Genomic DNA, 25,883 nt, shown 5'->3' with positions numbered 1-25,883 from the left:
ATCTTACCTGCATGGTTTATACATATATATATTTATTTATTCACATATATATTTATTTAAATATATATTTATATATATTTATTTAAATATATATTATATATATTTAAAGGTTTCTTTCCCATTTAATTATCACATTCAAACTTCATAATATTTTTAAATTACATTTAGGCTTTATTTTCTTAGTTATCTAATACAAGATAACTACTCAAAAAGCTTTTATTTGGGTTGACAGATCAGGACACAATATTAAACACCAGGGAACAGGTAGTTTTATTTTCCTTTCACCTAACTAAAATACTATACATTTCCCCAATATTTTTCTATGTACATATAAAACATAATTTTTTGCATACAAGAACTAGAGTACAGGTCAAAGGTCATGCAGGGGGTGAGAGGGTTCACTAGTGACAGAGTGGGAACAGAACAGGCAGATATACTGAAATACACTGCTGAGGGGAACAGCAGGCGAGACAGGACAGTTCTGTCACGCCATGTAGGTCACCTTCCTGGCCAGGGATCAAACTTGTGCTGCAGTGGCTTCCACAGGTTCACAAGGCTGTGCTTTAACCCACTGCACCACCAGGGAGGGTCCTAAACATAAATATTTTTAAATGGGCTTATGTAATACTATGAATATAGCTTGGTAGCAGCTTAAGAAAGAAATTAATCAAAGTTGACAGTAAGACTGAGAAAATGCTAGAAACTGAATTTCAGAGTGCCAATTAAATGTAATTTTGTCAGCAAAATTCACTTTCAAATAGTTTTATTTTTCAATGGAATAATTCTGTAATCCTCACTTAGCTCTGAATTATTTTAAGAGGCGCGTATTCTAAATATATCAGAGTAATACATCAGCTTATAAATATAATTAGCAGGGAACATGTAGTATTAAAGGTATAAACAGAGGGTTAAGTGGAAATGTCAAGAAATAATGAGAACATCACTTGATTGAAACCTTTAGTATGCCTTTAGTAAAAAATTTCTAAGTCAAAAAAATTTCAGTCTCTTAGAAAATTTAAAATAGCATTCCTAAGAACTTTATCTCTAAGTATAAAATTTTCTAGTGTTCTTATGATTATAACTGTTGCCCACTGAAAATATAAATAACTTTGATTTCAATAAATACTTGAACACCCATGTGCTAATAAGCACTTGAGATATAAAGGAGTTTACACTCATTAGGAAACACAAGTATATGTAATACACTATATACATAGCATATACACCCAAATCACAAAACTACTAAAGGGAAAGGCTGAGCATGATGACTTATGTACCCTGGGATGTTCAGATGGAGGCAAGAAAGGAATTCTAGGAAGAGAATATAACATTATCAAAATATCAATGATGTATTCCCGTAACTACAGGCAATGTGATAAGATAAAGCAAAGTGTGTTTTTGTGTATGTGGAAACTGGGGTTTTTGTGTATGTGGAAACTGGGGTTGAGAGGCAGAAGAATCATTTTTGCACAATGCACATCAAGGTGGCAGTAGGCTGTTTATCTGCATGTAATCTCTTGATCTGGATTTCAGCCTTGTATTCCTTATCTCTTTAGTAGACACCTTAAGTTAAAACATATCCCAAAAGGGATTTCAGAGTTTTCTCTCTCTCAATTGATGCCTTTCCCTCTTTGGCTGCAGGCCTCTCTTCCCTCTAAGTATCTATTCAAACAATATCACAAAAAAGACTTTCCATGAAACATCTATTTTTAATTTCTTGTAATATCCTTCACAGGCATTCAATCAATGATTTATGTCTACCTGTAAGAAAGTTTGAAAAGTCTCCCTTCTTGCTCCTTAGTTTTGCTGGCATATACTTGAGTTTGTTCTTTTAATCTGACAATTGAAGTCATTCAGATTTAACGTAATTATGGACATAGTCCGTTAAACTTCACCAGCTTGCAGTTTTGTTTGCATCAAGAAATATCTGTTCCTTATATTCTGGCCTTTTGAGAGGTATCAATTTTATTAAATCTTTTAAAAATGGTTAAGTTTACATAAAATTACATCTATTTAGTTCAGAGCTTTGATAAACGTATTTCACAAAACTACCACCATTATCAAGAAATACTGATCCCATCACTTAAAAATTCTCCCTCATGACCCTTTGTAGTTCAAATCTAATACCATTTCTCTAGCGATGAATGAGGATCGTCTTTCTATTTGATTAACGGCAGGCCACCCTTTCCTCCTTTAAGTCTTTGTTCATATTTCAAGAAGCCTTCCTATGAAACGTCTATTTTTCTATTTAAATCTTTTTGCCCTTGGTCTAAGTCGGGAATAAACCTAGAATTTTTACCTTAATTCCTAAGGACAGAATCCCCATTTTAAAACAACTGCTACCATCATACTGAGTTGTAAGAGTCCCTGATATAGTCTAGATTAAAGTTCTTTATCAGGTACATGATTTGCAACTATTTTCTACCAATCCATGGGATTGTCTTTTTGTTTTCTCAACATCATATTACACTAATGTAAGCTGTTATTTTTTAAAGATTTATTTATTTATGCATACAAAACTGGGGTACAGGCCAGAAGTATAGGGGTGATGAGAGGATTCACCTGAGACAGAGTGGGGAGCAGAAGAGGCCAAATGATTAAGTACACTACTGAGGGGAGCAGTGGGAGGGTCAGGAGAGGTATGCCGTGCCATGTGGATCACCACCCGGGCAGAGATTGAACTCATGCTGAAATGGCTTTAGCTTCTTAGTGCTGTGCTTTAACCCGCGGGTTACTAGGGAGGGCCCGTAAGCTGTTATTAATAGGGGAAACTGGGAACTATATCATCCTCACAAATGTAAAACTAAAAGTATATTCTGTGAATCTGAAAATACTTTAAAATAAGTTTATTTTCTTCAAAGAAGGGCAAAACTGTAAGATTAAAAAATGGTGAGACATTTCAGCCTATTGCAATGTGCAGGATGTTTTTGAGTCTAATTTCAGGCTATCTATTAAGACAAATGAGAAACACCAAGAACATACTAGTCTCAGATCATATATTATAGATACAACAGCACTGTTTTTTAAAATTCTTTTAAGCTAAGATTCTTAATGAAGCATTTATATACAGTGGAATAGCATGTTAATGGTTTCATTTTATGCTTGAGCAAAAAAGAGAAAAGGTGAAGGATGGTCAGGCAAAGATGAAATTAACAAAATGGGAACAGATTTCACTTATTGAAACTGGATGCACACAGAATTGTACTAATTTACTTTTCTATGTGTTTGAAAATTTTCCAACAAAAAGTAAAACAAAATTACTCATTACCTAAGGCACAATTTTGGTTAGGAAGAAAAGGTATGTTATTTTTGATATTAAAACTCACAGCAGAAAGCACTTGACACCTCATTTATCCTTTACCATTCCAAAATATTAAATAGAGGCAAGAATTTCAATCTTTATGAACTACAATTTCTCAAAGTCCTGCATACCAAGATTTCAGTTGGTAGAAGAAAAACTGAGTAAGACCTGGGTGAGAATGACCCTTCCATTTTGGTATAGAGCTTTCCTTCTAAAATTCAGTCTCAGCCTGTGCCTTTGGTGGAAATGGTTACATGTCCTGACTTCTTTTTTATCCATTACAACTATTAAACACATTTTAGGTAGGAATAATCATTTAAAAAATGTAGTTTTTTGGCCCTCCCTGGTGGCGCAGCGGGTTGAAGCACAGCACTGAGAATCTGAAGCCACCTCCGCATGAGTTCGATTCCCGCCTGCCGCCTGCCCCGGAGGAGACCACATGGCGAGCCAGACCTCTCCTGGCCCGCCAGCTGCTTCCCTCAGCAGTGTACTTCGTAGATCTGCCTGTTCTGCTCCCCACTCTGTCTCTGGTGAAGCCTCTCACCGCCCCTGAGCCTCTGGCCTGTACCCCAGTTCTGTATGCACAAATAGATAAATCTTTAAAAAAAAAAATGTAGTTTTAAATGTACTTAATGTGACTGGGAGCAATGTTAGTGTTAAGTAGAAACAATTAGTAGAGAGAACACACTGGACCTTTTATTAATTTAACTAATAAGGAAAGAATGCCCTTTTGTAACATATTATTTTTGAAGAGTTTTCTTGGAATATAAATATACATAGTCAAGATGTCTAATTATCAGAACAGACTGTATTATCAAAATGTCTATATATAAAATGACAAGTAAAATCAGTACTACTAAAAAGAACACTTTGAATGTTACATTAAAGAAAGTGTTCCAATAAAGATATCTAAGAAACCATTCTCAATAAAGGAAGGAAGTAAATCTGGGAAAATGGTATATTAATTCTGTACCAAGAATTGATCCTAAACCTGGCTATCCACCAGAATCACTTAGCCAGCTAAAAATTCAGATTCCAAGGTCCCACCTTGGAGTCATTACTTCTGTAAATAAGCTTGAAGCATATAAACCATACAAATTTCACAACAAATGAAATTAATAAACATTGCAATGCATCTGTATAAATTTTCAAATCTGAGAAAGCTGGTGAGGAAACAGGTGAAGGATGGGCAAAGAGAAGTGGAGTAGGTCCCTGGAATAATATGTTAAGTGATTAGCGAAAATTTCAAGTAAAATGTTAATTATTTTCCTCTAAAAGTAGATTACTATAGGCAAAACGTGTGTGAACAACTAGTACTGTGAAGGTGTGATTTGAAGTCATTCTGCCTGACTGCAAATTCAGTTTTTAAATCATTCACTGCTTACACCAGGTTAAGATTTTTAAAAGATTTACTTATCAGTGGTTTAAAACATCTTCTCTATAGATAAGTCCCAAATGACCAGTGTAAAGATTTAATTAGTCATGTAGTTTACACTTTTTAAAAATAGTAAACTTATAATATTTAAACTAGAAGATTGGTGTAGCTGACCTCTCCTGTCTTGTCCGCTGCTCCCCTCAGCAGTGTACTTCCTCAATCTGCCTGTTCTGCTACCATCTGCATCTGGTGAATCCTCTCACCACCCTTGAACCTCTGGCCTGTACCCAGTTCTGTATGCATAAGTAAATCTTAAAAAAAAGAAAACTAACTTTTTATATCATTTTGGGGTCTCCCCAGTGGCCTTGGGGTTAACTCAGCACTATCACCACTATGGACTTAGTTGGAGCGAATCCTCAGCTAGGGAGCTAATCTACATTTGACTCTGCAGACCTCTCATACCTTGCCTGCTATTCTTCTTAGCTGTGTATTTTAGTAAATCTGCCTGTTCTGCTCCCTGCTCTATGTCTGGTGAATCCCATCTCCCACTCTGGTCTACATCCCAGCTCTTCTATGCATAAAAAATAAAAATAATCCATATTTCTTCTCTTGTTTTAGTCATTAACATTATCTGCTTGGACTTAGGTTCCTGTTGGCATTAACTCAAGTAAATTCCTGATGTCATTTTTCCTTTCCCCCCAAATTCATAACAATCGAGCCCTAACATACCTTCAGAATAAGGATCTGTGGGACAGACTATATCATAGCAAAAGCACCCATGGCAACGTGTAACAAGTTATTATATCTGGAAAATGCAGGTATTCCTCTGTGGCAATGAACGTTAGCTATTAAATTGTGTCAGCACCACAAATCAGTCACAATTCTCATATAACTTTTTCATTTAGAACATGGTAATGTACATATAAAGGACATTTAACATTGGCTTATAAAACAAGCAATATGATAAAATGGGATAACCTATGCTAAGTAGTTAGCATAGCAAAGTCAGATAATAAGTACTAAAATGTATTTACCTATTAAGGTATAGCATGTCAATTATCTCTAATTTCTTTTTTTTCTAAAGATTTATTTATTTATGCATACAAGGACTGGCGTACTGGCTAGAGGTGCAGGAGTGTGAAAGGATTCACCAGAGATAGAGTGGGGAGAACAGGAAGATTGACTAAGTACAATGCTGAGGGTACCTGCGGGTGAGACAGAAGAGGTATGTCACGCCATGTGGGTTACCCTCCTGGCTGGGAATTGAATTTGTGCTGCAGTAGCTGCAAATCACTTCATAGTGCTGTGCCTTAACCCTTTTGGTCACTAGGTAAGGCCCAATATCAAGAACAAAATTTAATGGCAATATTCTGAAAGGCCACAAGATGGGGGTATGACCCCACAAACTTTAGCTACTAAGTTTGACTTTAAAGCTTACGGCAAAAAAGAAAATGATGTATAGAGAAAACCTGAAGGCTAAATGTATATAATTCATATGGGTATTAAATGCACCTAGACACAAAACTCCTAACTACCTGGTCACTTCTTCAGTGTTTGAGCTGGAAAGGATCTTAGAAGCCACTGTATATACTCCTTATTTTACAAATGATGGAACTATATGTCTGCAGTTACACAGCCAACAGTCAAGGAAAAAACAGGCCTAAAACCACAAATGTCCCTTAGAGTGTAAGATCAGCCACACCACATTCTTTCCTCCTCAAGGTTATTAACACCTTATGGGCAAACACTTATCTAAAATGTACAAAAGACATTTGCATAAAACTCAGGAATTCTTGAAAGCAAGAATGAAGCATGCCCAAGACTCTTTGAGCAAAAATTTCAAGAGAAGCCCTTCCTGGTGGCCTAGCGGTTAGGTCAGCTCTATCACTACCAAGGACTGGTGTGAGTGATCCCCAGCAAGGGAGCTACCCCTCATGGGGCATCATCTCTCTCCTGTCAAGCTCTCCTCAGCAGTGTATTTCAATCTATCTGCTCTGCTACCCACTCTGTCTCTGGTGAATCCTCTCATCCACCTCATCTCTGAACTACACCCCAGTTCTTCTATGCCAAAAAAAAAAAAAAAAAAAAGTATTTGCTCATGTGCCTTCTGAGATGTCTATCTCATTTGAACACTAATACTATACCCTTCCAAGGTATAGTGCCTCTGCACTCTAAACCATTGATGTCCACACCTTAACTCTTCTGCTACATTACAATACTTAGAGCAGGACTGATTTAAAGGACTTGCCAAATTACCTTCAGTATGTCCACAAATCCCTAGCCTCTACCACACCATACCACCAATGATAACTAGAGTTAGCAATATCAAAAAAGCAATGGTGGAAGGATCGGCCTTCCATGTTGTGTGACTACAATTTTTATGTATGTGAAAATCCCAGCAGTTACTTGGATGGGTATTAGAAGTACTAAAACACTAATGTATACACAATCTATTCAAGGTTAAAATAATCTTAAAGAAGGGCCCTCCCCGGTGGCGCAACAGGTTAAATCACAGCACTACGAAGCTAGATACAGCCACTTCACGAGTTCGATCCCAGGCCAGGGAGGTGGCCCACAGGGTGAGGCAGATCTCTCCTGACCCGCCTGCTGCTCCCATCCAGCAGTGTACCTCGTCAATCTGCTTGTTCTGCACCCCACTCTGTCTCTGGTGAATCCTCTCTCCGCCCCTGTACCGCTGGCCCTCTACCCCAGCTCTGTATATATAAATAAATCTTTAAAAAAAGAACAAACCTAAAAGGAACTGAATTATTCTTTTCATAATCATCCGTACATTCACAACTAGGAAAAGCCCCTTCCTAGCTAAGGTTTTTATCTTACTATCACCTAAATGTTGATTTAGAAATTTAGTTTAAAATGTACTCTTCCATCCCATTTTAAACACTGTTATTTCTGCTTTCCATTGTATATTTCATAACCTGTCCCTATATCCGTTCACTTAACTGATATTTTTTCTCAGGTCATTATTTCAGTCCAAATTCTAATAACCCAAAATAAGGAGGTAAAAAGAGTGTCAAGGAGACAAGTTCATAACAATGTAGCTACAATCTTTCTAAAAAATATGACAATCTGTCTGTTCAAAACCCTTTAGTAGCTGCAGATAACCCAACAAACGAAATTAAAATATCACTGCAGGCCCTCCATGGTGGCACAGTGGGTTAAAACACAGCATGAAGAAGCTAAAGCCACTTCAGTATGAGTTGGATCCCAGCCCCGGAGGTGACCCACATGCTGCGGGAGACCTCTCCTGACCCATCTGCTGCTCCCCTTAGTACTATACTTCTCAGTCAGCTTGTTCTGCTCCCCACTCTATCTCTTGTGAATCCTCTCTGAGATAGAGTGGGGAGCAGAACAGGCTGTACCTGCACCTCTGGCCTGTACCCCAGTTCTGTATACATACATAAATAAATCTTTTTAAAAAAAAGATAGCACTGCATAGAAAATTCTTTGCTACTTAGCTGCAAAGTAGTCTAGTCTTCTCTCATTAAGTCCGAGAACCTACCAAGTTCTCTTTCTTTCTTGGCTTACCTCTGTATCTGTTGTTTTTCTTTTCCACTAGTCTACTATAGATACCATGTCTATTAAATATACTAGTAGACTGTGCTACTCTCTCAAAACTACTGTGAGGATTAAATGAGAATCTATTGCCTGGTAAAAATAAATGCACTTATAAGTGGACAAGAATTAAGTAGCTATAAAAAAAAAGCACAAGAGCTATAATAGGGAAGAGCAGGTCTCAAAAGGCAGACATAAGAGCAAAACAAAAAAAAAAAACACAGCTTAGAAGAGAACAATTAAACTATGATTCTAAAGTTTTGTTTCTTGGTATTATAAAAAGTCTCTCCAAGAGAGACCAGGAACAGTATGCATATACCACAACAACAAACACCTACTCCCACCTTTCTTTTGCAGGCTGAGCTATCAAGAAATTTGATGGAAGCTATCAAGAAATTTGAAAGATACTATCAACAAATTAGGACAGGCACGTGAAGTCTAATTTTTAGCTGCTCCTCTTCAGGTTCAAAATGTTCTTCCAGAGGTGAACAAATTCAGAATACAGGCTGCACTAGCTCATGAAAGGCCAACATGTAACTACAAATATTCCTTCCTCACTCAAGTAAGACATGGTGATTAACAATATTTTAATCTAAACCCAGAAGTAGCCTCCGAATCTCTCATCACAGACGTTTAAACAGCAACACACTTAGGCTCACAGATGAAACACACAAAAATATCTACAGTCTAGTAGGGACTGAAGATGCCAAGGGAAGAAGAGATCATGTCTTACAGCTGTTTTCTTCAAAGTGTATAGTACAGCACTGTACAACAGAAATCTAACTTGAGTCACATGTAATTTAACATCTACATCAGCAGGCAAAGAGGCAATGGGTAAAGTGATTTCAACGCATAAGAAAAATTAATGACTACTGTACTTGAAAAAAATTTTAAATACCAACTCGTTAAAACCAGTGTATAGGCCCTCCCTGGTGGCACAGCGGGTTAAAGCACAGCACTGAGAATCTAAAGCCGCTTCCGTATGAGTTCGATTCCCGCCTGCCCTGGAGGTGACCACATGGGGTGGCAGACCTCTCCAGACCCGCCCGCTGCTCCCCTCAGCAGTGTACTTCGTCGATCTGCCTGTTCTGCTCTCACTCTGTCTCTGGTGAAGCCTCTCACCACCCCTGAGCCTCTGCCCTGTACCCCAGTTCTGTATGCACAAATAAATAAATCTTTAAAAAAAAAAAAAACAGTGTATATTACTCGTACAGTACATCTTAATTCAGATGCCATTTTCTTTGGAAATATTTGCTCAGTATTTACATTTCATAAAATTTACAGATTTACACACCCATGTTGCTCCAAATATACTTGGAATCTTAAGATACAAAGGAAGCTTCTATTGGTTGTTCTGGTCTTTAATGGGATGTTATGTTGTGTTAAAAAACAACAAACAACTGAGAAGGTATACCTCTTTAGATGCACAAAGCTAGAAGTCATAGTTAATACCTATAGTAGAAAATAAAGAGTCAAAAGGATTTCCACTGGCCAAAATAGAACATGTAGCAAAATAAATTATAAGGCAGACATTAGTTTGGCCTGGCAAAAGCACAGTTTTTGAAAGACAATAGTTTGTAATGGATAACCTTAAAAAACACAAAAAACACTTTTTTAACCCAAAAGTCTTGATAATTGTTTTGCCAACAGCTGTCCACAATTGCGGGAAGAAATCATATAACAAATAGAGCACCAATGTATACATCTGCATTGGTAGCAGATATACACTCTAAATTATACAATGATTCTATTTACAGGTAGATGGAAACATCTAATCATCTTGTGATATTTTTATATAGTTGGTATCTGATGGTCTACATATTGAAATTTTTATCTTAAAGGAAGAATTATTTTCTGCCTATTTCTCTTTTATATTAGTTAGGGCATAATATTTGGTTTTGTTTGGTTTTTGAAAATCAGGTAGGTTATATTTTATTTTAATTTATCTGAACAGAAAAAGGGAACATCACAAAAATATTTGTTAAAGTCTAGTATCTTAGTTTACACATCTCAAGCTGTTGGATTTAAATGGCAAAGAGGATGAACTACAGGTTTACAAAATCTCCTAAACTCTAAGTTAGTCTCACTGGTTGTTCTCCCACCTTCGGCCCCCCCACTAAACCAGTTACCTGAACAAACAAACTCACATGCTTAGATATTTTAAAGAACACAAATCGTGTTTTCAGCTCAATGATTTTTTTAATGTATGCATTTATCTATCTATGTAATCAAAACCCAAGGGTAAAGATACAGAATATTTTTAACACTTCAGAGAAATCCCTGGTGTCCCTTCCCATCCCATGGGCTCTTTGCTACAGTTGAAGGGTAAATGTCTTCAGTTTTAATTCTATTATATGGACATTGAGACCTAGTCATGGCTGTCTATGGCACAGCTTTTTGCTTGAATGTTAATTTCCCTAAGAAGGATTAAAAGGTAAAGCAACTTCCCATCCACAAATTCCACGTACAATGTACCTGGTTCATAAAAATAAGCTCCTCAGTACAAAGGTAGCAATATCCATAGTAGACCTCAAAATTTTACATCATGTATATAAATATAGGCAATAGTCAAAAACTGAAAATATACTATGAAGGTAAAACACACACATGCCAATACAATGTAATGCCTAATTGTTTCTTATTATAAAAATGAAGGAAAATAAGAGCTTAAAAATGACAGGCACTGTAGGAACTATGTAAGTTAAATTTAAATCGATTTAGAGTTTGGAGTTCTGTGTCTCCAATTTTAGAAATTTCCATTCAATTTAACAGTACTGTCTGCTCAAAATACAAACACACAGCAGATGAAGTAGCTTACAAAAGCTATGTACTCCAGACCACTGTTCAATTCACAGGCCTTCCAAGAGTCAGGACTGTAGCACTGATGACACTGTGCATGGTGACCAGCCAGACTTTAAACTCAGGGCCTTAAAATCTTTCAGAATTATCATTGTCTTCATTTGTTCAGAGCCTTTACAAATTTGTAAGTGAAAAAAATATAAAAGTTCCATCTTATCTGAAGTTAGTTTATTGGGGAAGTTAAAAGGTACTATTCCTATAAAATCATTTAAAAAGTTTTCCAGTTAAGAACAAATTCTAAGCCACAAATCATAAGAAGCAATGGGACTTAAGAATTATTGACTTTAGGCATATTGCTGGTGTAAGGCACAGGATTAAAAACTACAGCTTTCCTCTAAATTTTTCTGGGAGACCCTCCCTGGTGGTTCAATGGGTTAAAGCACTATGAAGCTACTGCACTCACTGCTCCCCTCAGCAGTGTACTTCCTCGCTCTGCCTGTTCTGCTCCCCACTCTGTCTCTGATGAATTCTCACTCCCCACACCTCTGACCTACACCCCAGTTCTGTATACATAAATAAGTATTTAAAATAAAAAAATCTGTCTAGGTATTCTTTTCTGGGGATTTGCCTCCATCAAGTTATTACACAAAACAACCATTGTAAATAAAAAGATAATGTGACTCACAAGTGTTTTAACTGAAGGAAAGCTGTAAAAATACCACTGCCTGCACTTCTACCACAAAGTTAGCTTACAGAAAGAACAATACAGCTTAGAGCAAGACTGAGCAATACCAAACATTTCGGATTTAAACACCCAGAATAATTTCTTACAGATTCTCTTTTTTAAGTTTATGTACAGTTTCAAACCTGGGAATTGTTAGTATTGTTTTTATTACTTTAATGTAACAGGACAAGTAACTATTGAGTGCAAATGAGAATCCACACTCAAGGAATCTATCAAAAAAAAAAAAAAAAGAAAAAAACCTTGCCAAATTACACTGGTTTATATTAGAAAGAGCCAAATTTCTTAGATAATGATTCAAAAGCAGAAAGCACGTTCCATATCCCTCACTATCTTGGTTGAATTTTATGTGAAATATAGGTACTGTGAGAATTTCTTCATGATTCCTAAAATTTAGTACATAATATGTAATTTAGCCTTAGGATGTATTTTCACTAAAGTAAAATCAGATTAAGGAATCATGTTAATGATGAAGTTACAAATGACTGTCTTGTTAAGAGTACAGAAACAGACCCAAGGCCAAATAAAATCATCATCTTAGATCTCTTCTGCAACTTAAAACACACACACACACACAAACACACACGTGCGCAGAGATAACATTTAGATCCTTTTTTTAGTTCTGTCAGCATAAAATACAACGTAGGGGGCTATTTCAAAGACTGACTTTTATTTCATCCCGTTCAGAAGGGTCGCTGAACAATTTGAAAGGCTTCCCTAAACTCAAAAATCATAATTCTTTAAATTACTTGCTATAACAGAAGAAACTCAAGGCATCTCAGAAAGCTTTTAACACTGACAAAATCCCTTTCTTTCTCTAAGAAAGACGGTAATAATTTAAAAAAAAAGTTGTAAAACTAATATTCCAACAATGTATACCTTAACAAGAAGGTGACATCTTATCTAAGTGGAAGTAGTCGAACCAAGATAATTCTCAATCTTACCCAAGTTGGAAACAGTGAAAGACAGAATATTAACTTTGCCAATCACCTGAAGCAAGTTTCCCAGTAAGCAAGACCCCTGAGTAAACAGGGGCAATAGTAAACGACTGAAGCAACAGCACCACCTACTGAACACCACCACTTCCTTAACTATTTGGCACCCCAAAGTCTCACAGTGCTCACGCTCCCTACCCCTCCTCCACTTACTCTGACCCAACCCAAATCCAGTTGAGTCACTAGCCCTTAGTACTCATCTCTCTGCTCTTTATTCCAATTTCTTCTCCCTCCAAGATGTTCTGCACGGCTCCCAAGTGTGAATAAAAACGAAAGATGTCAAAGACCGCCTTCGCCAAGTTCTAGCGTCGAGCCTGGATCGGATCAGGACACCCCAACCGCTTTGAGTCGGGCAGGGGTTGCCTCAGCTGTTCGCTCCGAGTAAGGCCCCAATCACCTCCGAAGAGCTATCCTCCGTTGCTCCACTCGACTGCTAGTCTCCAGTCAACCCACAATCGTCCTCCAGGCCGACATACTGGTTCCCCGGGTCCGCTCTCTCCTGACCCTTCAGCCCGCCAACAGCTCGAGCCGAGCCTCCGCCCCCCTCCGTGAGCGAGTGAGCAGAAAATCTCAGCAATCTCGCTCCGCCAGGTCTTCACCCAGCGACTCTTCCCGCCGGCCGGCCCTTCCCAGCTGCCCTTCCTCACCCTTTCATCTTTCCCGCCTGCCGAAGCCGTCGTTACCACCGAAATCACCGCCGCCGTCGTCGCCGCCCTGGGCTCTCCGCGCCCTAAGCTCGGGCCACTCAACCCACTAGCCGGCCTCCTCGCCTAGGGCTGGGAGCTGAGCGGGTGACCGAGTCCGCGAGAGTCGAGCGCGGCCCTACGTCTCCGGAGGGGGCGGAGATGTCCCCGCCGCCGCGCTGGTGCCGCCGCTTTGCCACACGTGCACACGGGACACTCGGCTCCCGCCCGCCGCCGCCGCCGCCGCCAGCCAGACCCGCCGCTGCGCTGTGACCTTTCACCCCGCCCCCTCTGTGCGCCGGCGCGTCAGCCGCCTCCTGCGCAGTCGCACTGCTAATCTCGCGCACCCTTCCCCCTTCACTTCGGGACCTCCATCTTTCTACTGGGCTGTGCCCTCCAACGTCATGTTCCTCCTCCCATGTCTTACATCACTTGTGGGGCTTGCCCGGTAGGCCCTGGCGGTAAAATCCGGATTTTTCCACGCTTCCCTCTCCTTTTTCATTTTAATAAACTCGATCTTCCCTGATCCTGCTGTTTTTTTTATAAGTTGATTGTCTCCTGAATGACCTTCAAACGCTCCGGTCTCCTAGTTGGATTTTATGAAGCTGGTTCTTGTATATGTAGTGAACTGAGTACTTTGAAACCAAAAAGAATGTATTTTAACAATTGCCCGGGTAACTTGATTTCCATTTAGCAAGTCTCAAATTTTGATATCACGTGATTGCCCTGAACTGTTAAAACCTGGGATTTTACCGTAGGGCCCCAGAGGGACGGAACCCCTTCGCCATTTCCGGTCTTCAGCGTTAACGTCATTTCCTTAGCAATGCACTTTAACCCGGTCCACCCACGCCTTCTACAATGCACTTCACAATATAATCGTTGTGAAAATGTGTGTGTGTTTTTAATCGCAAGAAAATTAATATTCAAATGAGCTACAAAACCATAGACCCCAGAGATGCTTCGCGCCCGGCTGGGGGCGGTAGGGCGGAGCTTGTGGTCACGTGAGTGTCTAGGCCCGCCCCCCTCTGCAGCTGAAGACTTCCCCTCCCGCAGTGACAGAGCCTTTGGGTCTGTGATCGCTACAGTTTCTGCACCTCGCGCCCCGGCAGGTGAGCGACGACCGGTAACCGGCCGGTGGTGGGAATGGGAGAGGGGTGGGAGGAGGAAGAGAAGAGGGAATGTGAACGGCGGCCTCTGCTGTCCGGGGGTTCCTCCCCACTGTCATATTGCACCGACATGAGTTCATTTCATTTCTCCAGTTCTCCTGATCCCTGCCTGCCTACTTTGGTCCACCCCCTAAGTCAACCTCCCCCACTCCCCCAGCCACCACACACATACACCAGCCGACCTAGGGATTGAAATTTCCATTTTTTTCCGGGGTTGGGGTTGAGTGCAGCCATTGTAGTTCCTTATTCGGAGTCTGGAGTTTAGGGTAGTGCTATTACTTAAGCCACTCCTGGGGTCCCTTGTAGTCTCTGAGTACCATTCCCTAAAGCCCATTCTGTGGCAGAGGCCCTCCACCTTCAGCCTGAGGCCGGGGAGGTAGGAAAAACCCTGAAGGCAGAGGCGTCTCCGGTGAGACAGGATTGGGAGGGAATGCCACTGATGTGGCCCTCATTGCGGAGTCACTGTAAAGCTTGCTTGCGAATGTGTTCTCAGTATTGAGTATCTGACATCCCTGCGAGATGCGTTCTATCGGTGTTCGCATGTTTTGAAATGGGACGATAAGGGTAAAACGCCTTTTCCTTTCTCTTCCCTCATTTTATGGTACAGAAAGGACGAAGACAGTTAAAAGACTGGCGATATACTTACTAGCTTTAAGACAGTAGGTGTTGGTAATGCGACAGTCTCAATTGAATGGGGAGGCGTTTAAAAATGGTGTTGCGTGTCGTGATCAGCAGGGAACCCAGAGTAGCTTATAGAAAAGTGGCTAGGTTCCCCTGAAAGGGACATCATCGTTCAGAAACCAAATGGGTGGAAATACAAACAAATGTATTTGATCATAAATGTAAAGGTAAGGAGATTCAAGAAGATACTGCTGACCATATTTTCTGTCTCAGACATCCTCTTTTACCGTGTCTCCCTAAAATCCTACTTAATTGCCACTCCCAATCAACTCCTTGACTAGTGGTAAATTTAGATTCAGTAGCTGTTACAGCTCTCCTTAGCATTCTCCATTTGTAAAACTCCAAATGACCTCCTCAGATTTTGATGAATAGTATTTTGTGAAAATACAGAAATTATTTTGCTTAGGTATTTGTTCAACCCAGTGTGCTTCTATTGCATATATAATGTAGTAACTAATGTTTTGAGCCCAAACAGTGTGCATTAGGGAGGAATGTTTTTAAGTTTGGGGTTAAACTCTTTTATTTATATTGCAAACTCTGAAAATTCCTTGCTTCTTTTAAATTGAAAAGCCTAACAGAAACTGCAGATTTGATTTTTAAAAAGTTACGTTATGCTTTTTCTCACTCTGAAAAAAATGGGCTCAGTTAAATCTTAGTTTTCTAACCAATGTAATTGAAGAACCTGTTGAAAAATGAAGATGGAATAGTTGTCTTTGAATCGCAAATGTTACGTATTTTTGTTTTTGTTTCTTTCCAAAATCTCTACAATGAACTTTTTCTTTTGTCTAGAGGAAAAAAGTTGATCCTACAAGAGTAATTTTACAAAACACTTTTATGCTAAATTCAAAAAGGGAAAATTAGCTTATTAATGCTGTTTGCTAGAAAATACATCCTTAAAGATCTTTCTTGCTTTCCCCAATAAAGAAGATCATATTCTGGATTTATAGTTTCAGCATTTTGTACTTATGCTCTATATTGCACAGTAGTACTGATTTATTTGTAAGTTGATATAGCCATGCCTGCTGCTAATATAAGTATAGTTTTCTCCATTAGTTTGCTCCAGAGTAAGATTTCCTGATTGCTAGGGGAGAGAAAAACATAGCAGTGTTGCTTCATTGCCCAGGTGACATTCCACCAAATAATGTGACATTCTTTAAGGGCCTTGGAAGTTCAAACCAGTCCTATCTGGGTGAGACTAACATGAGAAAGAGAAAGTGAACTAAAAGCATTAATTGTTAGAGGGGAAAATGTCAGTATAAAAAAGGTTGAGTACGTCTGCAGTTTTACTTTGCAGTTCTTCCAATTTTAGGGAATTTATGAATGCAGTAACAGACCACTGAAGAAATCTGGAATATTAGCAGTAGGAATCAGTGATTAAATTGCCACACAAGTTGAATGTGAAAAAAAGTTTTGATATAGACAGATCTCTCTGTCTCTTTTCCCCGCTCCACACAGGATTTGTAGCTTGGAAACCATTTCTGAGACCAGTTTTTTAGCTTTTGAGGGTTATATGTAGAATTTTTAGCATTCATTAATGTAATCTAGTATTAAATGGCACACAAGGCTTTTAAATGGCAGGAACCCCTGTCAACAACTGTGGCTTGTGGTAAGGTCTTTCTTATAATTCACTGCCTTTATGGATTATCGCCACCACCAAGAATGAGTTCTTCCCCTATGGGCAGAGCTAGCCACTCTGTCGTAAGACTATTACAGATTATTTTCTGTTCCTCTATTTTTACTTTTAATGTTGTTTTAATTGCTATTTGTTGGCTTGTTTCTTGGTGAACTATCAAGCTGCTATCTCTTGTATCTTCAGTAGTAGAATGCTAAAGTACCTGATATGTACTCAGTAAGTTATTTGTTAAATGAATGTATGACAGTTGGACTAAGAGATTATACTATTTTTAAAGCTCTCATAGAATATGGCTCCTACAGTTGTTCACTAGGTATTTATTAGCTTACAAATATAAATCAGTAATAATAACCATTTAAATCATGGCCAGTAGAGTCAACATAAACCTTAGCTGAGCTTCATTAATGCAGTAACCATATTTTCCAAAAATGTATGTTTGCTAATAAATGCAAATATCAACCAAATAGGGAAGAGAAGACAGTATTTGTGAGCTATACTGCATGAAAAAAGTAATTGTAAAAGCTACAGTGATGCAGCACTAAACGCTTAAGAAGTCAAGGACTGAAAGTCAAGGGTCATCATTAAATCTCTGCCACATTAGTTATATGATCTTGTAAGTAAAGTTGGGGATGAAGGCTTAAATTTTGTCACAAGATCTTTGTGAAGTCAAGTAGATAAACCCTAAATAATCTGTGAAAATATTTTTTAAACCAAAGATTATATAAATATCGAGCAATAAAGTGCAGGCTTTAGGAGAGTAGCTGATCACATGGATCTGGGTTCAACTTCTACAACTTATTAGCCATGTCACCTTGGAGAGTTTCTTCATGCTTAAATAGATCCCATATACTATTAAATTAGATCATAAATGCAGAGGATACATTTCTAGTACATACTTTGTAAGCTTCTTTTTTCACTTAATTAATAGTTTGAGTTTATATACTAAATTTCTGAAGGAGATGTCATTCCAAAGAACTGAGCAACAGGTTTAGGTTATGCAGCAATTAATAGAATTTGAAATGAGACTGTACCAAAAAAAAGAGGGACAAGGAAAGATTCTAAACTAGATTTTCTTAATAAAAACTAGGAAATATCAGCATATAATATGTTGTTTTAGCAACTGCAGTAACCTAGCATTTACTATATAAGGATTTCCCCAAACTTATGATCAGTAATATTTGGAATTAATATAAGATCTTTCATTTCTAAACTTTTGTCCTAAAAGTGCATTATATATATTAAAATTATACAGACCTAGATACTTTTGAGTTTATGCCCATGCTTTAAAATTTTATTTTATTTTTTTAAAGATTATTTATGCATACAAAACTGGGGTATAGGCCAGAGGGGCAGGGGTGATGACAGGATTCACCACAGACAGTGGGGAGCAGAACAGGCAGATTGACAAAGTATACTGTTGAGGGGAGCAACCTGCGAGACAGGAGAGGTCTGTTGCACCATGTGGATCACCTTTGGGGCCTAGGATTGAACCTACACTGTCGGGGTTATGGCTAGCTTGCAGTGCTGACTGGTTGCACCACGTGGGAGGACCTAAAATTTTACCTTTTATATAAATGTTTTTATATCCTCTAGAAATAGGAATGTAGAGAATACAATGGAGACATGAACTAGAATAAAATTTTCCTCTTAATTGATGACACACAAGGGTTGGTGGTTTTATATTGGAAAATATCAGTAAATTAAACAGTAATTGAAGGATAGCTGTCATGAGTTCATGTTTCACCTTGGTTCTGAAAAAAACTATTACTCACTTGTTCTAAGGGAAGATTTTTTTTAAAAGATTATTGTATATTTCCTTTTATTCATTTATTTTTTGTGTACAAGAACTGAAGTGTAGGCCAGAGGGGAGAGGGAGAGGTTGAGAGGATTCACCAGAGACAGAGTAGGGAGCAGAACAGGTAGATCTACTGAAATACACTGCTGAGGGGAACAGCAGGCAAGATAGGACAGGTCTGCTGCTACATTTGGTATTGAATTTATGCTGCAGTAACTGGCAATAGCTGGATACCCCTGTGTCTTTAACTCGTGCACCAGCCAAGGAGGCTCTCTACTATCGTAAAATGATGGTGGTCGGTGAGAATGTTTTCCACTTAATTTCTTCCTGTAGAGATCTTGTTTTACCATTTTCTTATTGTGAAATAGAGAAACTTTGGCTCATACAAGTATATATATATGAAAGTTTATATAATGTGTGTGTATATATGTGTATATGTATATATAGTGTATCTAATAATTAGTTTATGTGAACTCCATGTATTTGTTCATAGTTAGCTATTTAATACATTTTACAATGTTAATCATTATAAATGATTGTTAATGCAATTCATAGGTATATTCAAATTTGACATAAGATTTTTGCTTTTTTTTGTATCACTATTATAATTGCCTCATACAAGAAAATTTTCATGTTTGAATCTTAATGCTATTTGAAAATCCTTTGACTTATCCAAATAACTGAATAAGTTATTAAATTTAAAGGTACAGATATATTTAAGACTTAAATAAGTGCAGCAAGATTTTAAAAAGCAGGAGAAAATCCCATATTATAAAGGAATTTAATGCATGACAAAGCAATATTTTAATCCAGTACAGAGAAAGATATATGTATATATACACATACATAATTTAAAACAACTTGTCCATTTATAGAAAAATAAAATTAATCCAATGCTTCTAGTATATATAAAAACCAATTTCAGATGAATAAAAAACTAAAATGCAAACAAAACATTTAAAATACAATCTTCTAAATTTTCTTTAGGCAGTCTATCTAGAGTACTGATGACTTTTAAATTGAGATAGGAGATCTAAACCATAAAAATAAACAAATATGAGATTGCATAGAAATGAGGAATTTTTCAAAGTCAAAAATAAAGGACAAAAATATCTGAAATATGTATAACAAATAGAATTAACATTTATAAAAACAATAATATATATTTTTAAGGCTCTACACAATAGAAACAAAGGTAAAACAGTTAGCTAAAACTTCAAGAAATTCAAACATGGAAATATTCTTTTCTGATTATCAAAAATTAAGTGGTAAGCTTCCTACTAGCAGGGATGTGTTCTCATAAGATGCTAGTGGGGATATGAATTGTTATACATTTTTTAGTAGACAGTATCTGTTCATATTGAAAATATATACCATTTTCCATGTCAGTCCCACTCTGTGGAATCTTTTTCTTAAAAATAGAAGCATGCTTGGGCCTCTTTGGTGGTACAAAGGATTTAAGTGCAAAACTGTGAAGCTATCCTCAGCCACTGCAATAGGAGTTTGATTCCCCAGCCAGGAAGGGGACCCACATGGTTCATCAGACCTCTCCTGTCTTGTCTGCTGCTCTCCTCAGTGTATTTCAGTAGATCCACCTGTTCAGTTTCCTACTTTGTCTCTGGTGAATCCTCTCACCCCTCCACCCCATACACACCCCTGGCCTACACCCCAGTTCTTGTATACATAAATAAATCAATCTTAAAAGAAAAAAAGAAATGGAAGTGGGTTGATTGCTGCAATGTTTATAGTAGCAAATACTTGGGAACAAAGGGAATACCTGTCAATAGGGGTATTGTTATATAAATTTTGGCTCCTGTGACAGGTAATGGTATGTTTTTGAAGTCATTAAAAAAAATGGGAGTTAAATCTATTATAGTGAGTTAAGAAGATTTTCAAATAGATCCTGAAAGCATTGCCTTCATGTATCTTAAGTGAGAACAGCAAAATTTTGAGAAATAGATAAAAGTACAGTAAAAGTGATATATGTGTGTGTTTTCCCCCTCTATCCTTGTTCTTTTTCCCAAGTATTTGTTTACAGAGGTAGCAGCTCTGCATATTATTTTGAATCCTACATTTTTCATTTAGCATTGTTATCTTGTGAAGCCTTTCCCCCTTGATACAGTTAGTTATCTATATATGTGTGTGTTTTAATATATATATAATTTATCATACATACATATGTAAATCATATATATATATATCTGATTTAGTATTCTGTTGTACTAATGTACCATCATAGCCATATGTAATATTTATTGAGTGTTTACTTCTAATCTAAGCTTTTCTTAGTACTTTAGATGTCTTAACTCACAGAAGCCTGATACCTTATAAAATAGGTAATACTTTCATCCCCTTTAAACATGAGGCAAATTAGGCATAGGGTATTTATTTATTTATTTATTTTAAGATTTATTTATTTGTGCATACAGAACTGGGGTACAGGCCAGAGACGCGGAGGGTGAGAGGATTCACCAGAGACACAGTAGGGAGAACAGGCAGATGGACGAAGTACACTGCTGAGGGGAGCAGCGGGCAGGTCAGGAGAGGTCTGCCACACCATGTGGTCACCTCCGGGGCAGGTGGGAATCGAACTCATGCGGAAGCGGCTTTAGATTCTCAGTGCTGTGCTTTAACCCGCTGCGCCACCAGGGAGGGCCGTAGGCATAGGGTATTTAAATGTCCCTGTTGTCATGCAGCTCCTAAGTAATGGAACTGGGGATTTGAACCCAGATAATTTTTTACCAGAGATTGCTATCTTAATACCTCTGAACACACAGCCTTTTACATTTGTTTGGTAGTCTTATTAAGGGATATTTCCAATCATTTCTAGAAGAAATAGTGCTGTAATAAATATTTTGAAAATAGGACATTTTGTATACATAAAATATATACCTAAAAATCGAAGAGCTATACAAAGGATATGTACATTTTGAATTTTGATGGATATTGCCAAATTCTTCTCTAATATCAAAAGGTACTATAGTTCATGTTTTGTCTTCAGTATTTGACAGAAATGTGCCATTTAACACACATTTGGGAAGCTGAATAGCTGAACATTTGCTTCATTCCTGAATTGTGTGACTTATCATCATGTGATAGCAATAAGTTACCACATTCCATCTGTGTAACAATGTTGGTATAACCAATGCCTAACATTTGAATTATTACTTTCAGAGAACTGGACAGCTTTCCAGATGAAATTTGGGTATATTCTCTATGTGATTTATACATTGAAATTCTATTGATGTTTGAATGCATAGTAGGCTAAAGTGGTGCAATTGTTATTAACTGAGAGCTGCTGATTTTGTGTACCAAAATAATCATGTAAAGAATTTAAAATAATTAGGGAAGCAACTTGACAATTAATATGATCATTGAGAATATAATAGCTAAAAAAGGTAGGAATAGCTATACCTTTTCATGTGCAAATGAATTTTCAGTTAAGTTGTAAGTACTAATGTTAGGTAATACAGATTTAGACAGTAAAGGGACTTTATTCAGATGAGTTGCAAAATTCCCAAGTTGCTTTGAATTATGTTCTGTGTCCTCTATTGCATTTGCTTAAAGGAAGAATAAAATATCTTAAGATTCATTTCCAAAACAGCCTAACTGATAACTAAACTTTTGAATATGATCTGATGCAGACACTTAAAATATAGAATCTGCGTAGGTCCCTGCTTAGTGTACCTACAGTGCTTAAACTAGATTTATAGTGCTGCTATTGTTTAGTGGTGTGTGTGTGTGTGTGTGTTTTAATATGATCTCATCTTCACCCACGATACTGTTGGAACAAGAAGAGGGAAGAAGTACCTAATAGGCAGAGAAAGGCAGGCTCTACATTCTGTAATGATGTAAACTATTTCTACCTCCAAATTAGAGCAGTATAGAACAATAGATAATAACTCCCCCTCCTCTGCCTTCCAAATGAATCATTGAACCACAGCAACTTTGACCATCCAGAATATCAGTGCTTAGTTGGGAATCTTTAAAGACAAAACCCTTCTGTAGATAGAATTAGGATTTTCTTAGATCCCAGCCCAAGTGATTGGCATCAAGCCATGTTCAGAAAACAAAGATGACTAAGTTCTTTAGCGGCATGTCTGACTTCTAGACTCCTGATCTGTTAGGAGATTGTGAAAATTCCTAGGGTTTGTTGAGCTTGAGGAGTGGAGCCCATACAGCCTTATCTGGAGCTTTATGGATTCATTCTAAACAAACAGACAAAAACCTGTTTGGTTGTTTTCAACTCTTCTATTGTGATGCTTCTAGGTTAAGTTTCCCTTACCAGCCTCTTGGCTACATAGTCTAATAACTTTTAGCTAACAAGTAAAACAAAAGTGACTATGTTGTGGTCTATGTAATAAGCATAAAGCCCTTAGAGTAGTTGTGTTGCCAGTATTTTGTACGTTGAAAAAATAGTATTTTTGAGGCATAGTTGACATACTTGCATATAATTCAAACATTTAATCTGATATTTTGATGAATATATACATACCCCAGAAACCATCACTACAGTCAATATAGTGAACATATAGCCCTAAAAGATGTTTCCATGTGCTTCTTCATGAATCCTCCATACTTTCCCCTGCCTGTTCCCAAGCAAGCATTGATCTCTTTTTCTGTCACAAGGTTAGTTTGCAGTTTCTGGAATTTTATATAAATGGGGTTGTTTTCTTTTTAGTCTGCCTTTTACTTAACATAATTACTTTCAGATTCTTTTAGGTTATGATTTGTTTATTTTTATTGCTTTTCTGTTTTATGGATATACCACAATTTGTTTATCCAAAACTTACTGATGAATATTTGATTGTATTTCTATTTCCTCCCATGTTATTATGAATAAAATTGCTGTGAACCTATACTATATAAAAGTCTACATTTGAACAGACACTTTCATTTCTCAAGGATAAATCTCAAGGAGTAGAATGACTGGCTTGTTTACTTAACTAAGAGTCTGCCAAATTCAAAGAGGTTGTACCAGTCTTACATCCTATCAGTAATATTGTAGTTCTATACCCTCACCTGTGATCAGTATTTTGAAATTTTAGTCATTCTTATAGGTGTAGAGTGGTATTTCACTATGGTTTTAATTATTTTTCTTAATTTTTGTATAGAAGAACTTAATTTTTGTATAGAAGAACTCCCAAGGTATGGAGGGTGAGAGTACTAACCAGAGACAGAATGGGGAGCAGAATAGATCTAAACACATTGCTAAGGGGACCAGTGGATAAGGCAGGAGAGGACTGCTGCATCATCCCACTCCCTGGTGGGATGAACTCAGGCCATAGTGGTGATAGCTCTGAGACTTAACCCCTAGGCCACAAGGGAGGCCACTTTAAAATGCATTTCCTTAGTGATGGTAAACACTTTTTTAATGAGTTTCTTGTCATTTGCATGTTTGCTTTGGTGAAGTATATGTTCAAATCCATTAGCCATCATTTTCATTATGCTTTTATCATTGAATTTTGGGTTTCACTTATAGATTCAAGATATAATTCCTTTATCAGATTTATGCTTTGCAGATATTTTCACCCAGTCTGTTGTCTTTTTCTGACAAGTTTTTGAATAGCAAAAGTTCCAAATTTTCATGAAATACAATTTATCAATTTGTTTTTTATACCACGTAAACTGTTACAAATGAGGATTTCTTGTCCTCTTAATAGAAAATATCTGTGAACTTTTTTGACTTACATCCTATCTTTAAATCCATGTAGTGATTTTTTTTCCCACCTATACTAAGCAGTATTCTTTTGTTATTGTTTTATGTCTTAGGTCATATTTTCATTGCAGAGATTTTATAAATTTCAGACTCGGAGGGGAACCTACTTATGGCGACACTTCTTTTTAAATATTGGGCCTAGTATGCCTTTGCACATCTTGTGAAACTTCTCTTCTAGATAAATGATAGGAAAGACCCATCTAAATATATAAATACCCTCTTATTAAAGAAATAGAATTTTCACTGCCACACAATTGATGCTGATTCTTGGAGGTCTGTCCATTCATATAAATGTACACTTTAAATACACACATTGCTTATGTTTGGATGCTTGCCATGCTATTTTTGGTTTGTCTTTTATTTGTTGGCTTCACAATTTTTTTCATTATTCAAAAGTCAAATATTGATGTTGGTAATGTGGCAGTTTTCAAATGATACTTTGATATGGCAGGTTTTTAAAAAATTATTAAATGGATTAATTTTCTTACACATTTGTGCAATTTTTTACAATATGTGATTTCTCCCTTCAGTTGTCATCCCTGTAGTTCTCCTACCACCATAGCACCTGTGAACTATCACCATGGTCCCTTGTATTCTTCCCTCACCTGTTTTGATCTCTCCCCTTACCTGTCTCCTGCTGGTTGCCTCAGGTCTATGTTGAGCTTGCAAGTTTTGCCTTTTTCTGGCCGTTGGTTCAGTTTCTCTGTATTCCACATATAAGTGAAACCATCTGATAACGGGAGGGTTTTTTTTTTTTTAAGATTCATTTATGCATACAGAACTGGGGTACAGGCCAGAGCTGCAGGGGCGGTGAGAAGATTCACCAGAGACAGAGTGGGGAGCAGGACAGGCAGATCTACTGAAATACACTGCTGAGGGGAGCAGCGGGTGAGATAAGAGAGACAGGAGAGGTCTGCTGAGCCATTTGGGTCACCTCCTGGGCAAAGGATCAAATTGAAGCTTAAGCGCTTCAAAGTGCTGTGCTTTAACCCACTGCGCCACCAGGGAGGGCCCTGCTGTGGCGGTTTTAAGAGAGAAGCTTCTAAATGTTTTGAGCAGTAGCTTTTATAATAAGTAGTTATAAAACTTCTGGGTTGGCTACTTTTGAAAAGGGGTAATTCTCATGCATGACTGCTGGCATTTTTTTTTTTTCAATTGCTAAGTTAATTTTACAGGCAGTTTATCCAAGAAAATCCATCCAAAAGCCAATAACCATTAGAGGGCTTGTGTAGTGTTTCTATGATTTGTAGGGACCATACAGGTTAAGGATTCTCTCAAAGGAAAATTTGCTAAGGAAAAAAAATTATTCTGAGGAGACATCAGATATACTACTCAAAGTATGGGATTGGTTGCTTTATCTTGATTTCATCTTGTCAGTTAATTAAAGTGAATAAAATAAACTAGTAAAGTGTAAAAAAAAA

General features: G+C 37.5%; 2 protein-coding genes across 4 annotated transcripts in view; one reads left to right on the top strand and one right to left on the bottom strand.

The window, feature by feature from the left end:
- The window catches only part of NAA50 (N(alpha)-acetyltransferase 50, NatE catalytic subunit), a 20,347-nt gene extending 6,635 nt beyond the window's left edge, over positions 1-13,712 (bottom strand). For both annotated transcript variants that reach the window (XM_012734185.1, XM_004675210.2), the window contains exon 1: positions 13,433-13,712. In XM_012734185.1, the coding sequence (XP_012589639.1) occupies positions 13,433-13,440 (8 nt within the window). In that variant the 5' untranslated portion in view covers positions 13,441-13,712. The remainder of the gene's footprint in view (positions 1-13,432) is intronic.
- A 677-nt stretch (positions 13,713-14,389) lies between these two features.
- Positions 14,390-25,883, top strand: part of ATP6V1A (ATPase, H+ transporting, lysosomal 70kDa, V1 subunit A) — a 46,076-nt gene continuing 34,582 nt past the window's right edge. Inside the window, exon 1 of one of the 2 annotated variants that reach the window (XM_004675209.2) lies at positions 14,390-14,577. The gene's annotated coding sequence lies outside the window, so the exon portion shown is untranslated. The remainder of the gene's footprint in view (positions 14,578-25,883) is intronic. The other variant, XM_012733624.1, reaches the window with a different exon arrangement.

This window comes from Condylura cristata, unplaced genomic scaffold, assembly GCF_000260355.1.
Source record: "Condylura cristata isolate star-nosed mole 26May11 unplaced genomic scaffold, ConCri1.0 scaffold00003, whole genome shotgun sequence".
Lineage (NCBI taxonomy): Eukaryota > Metazoa > Chordata > Mammalia > Eulipotyphla > Talpidae > Condylura > Condylura cristata.
This window is presented reverse-complemented; position numbering and strand designations above follow the sequence as displayed.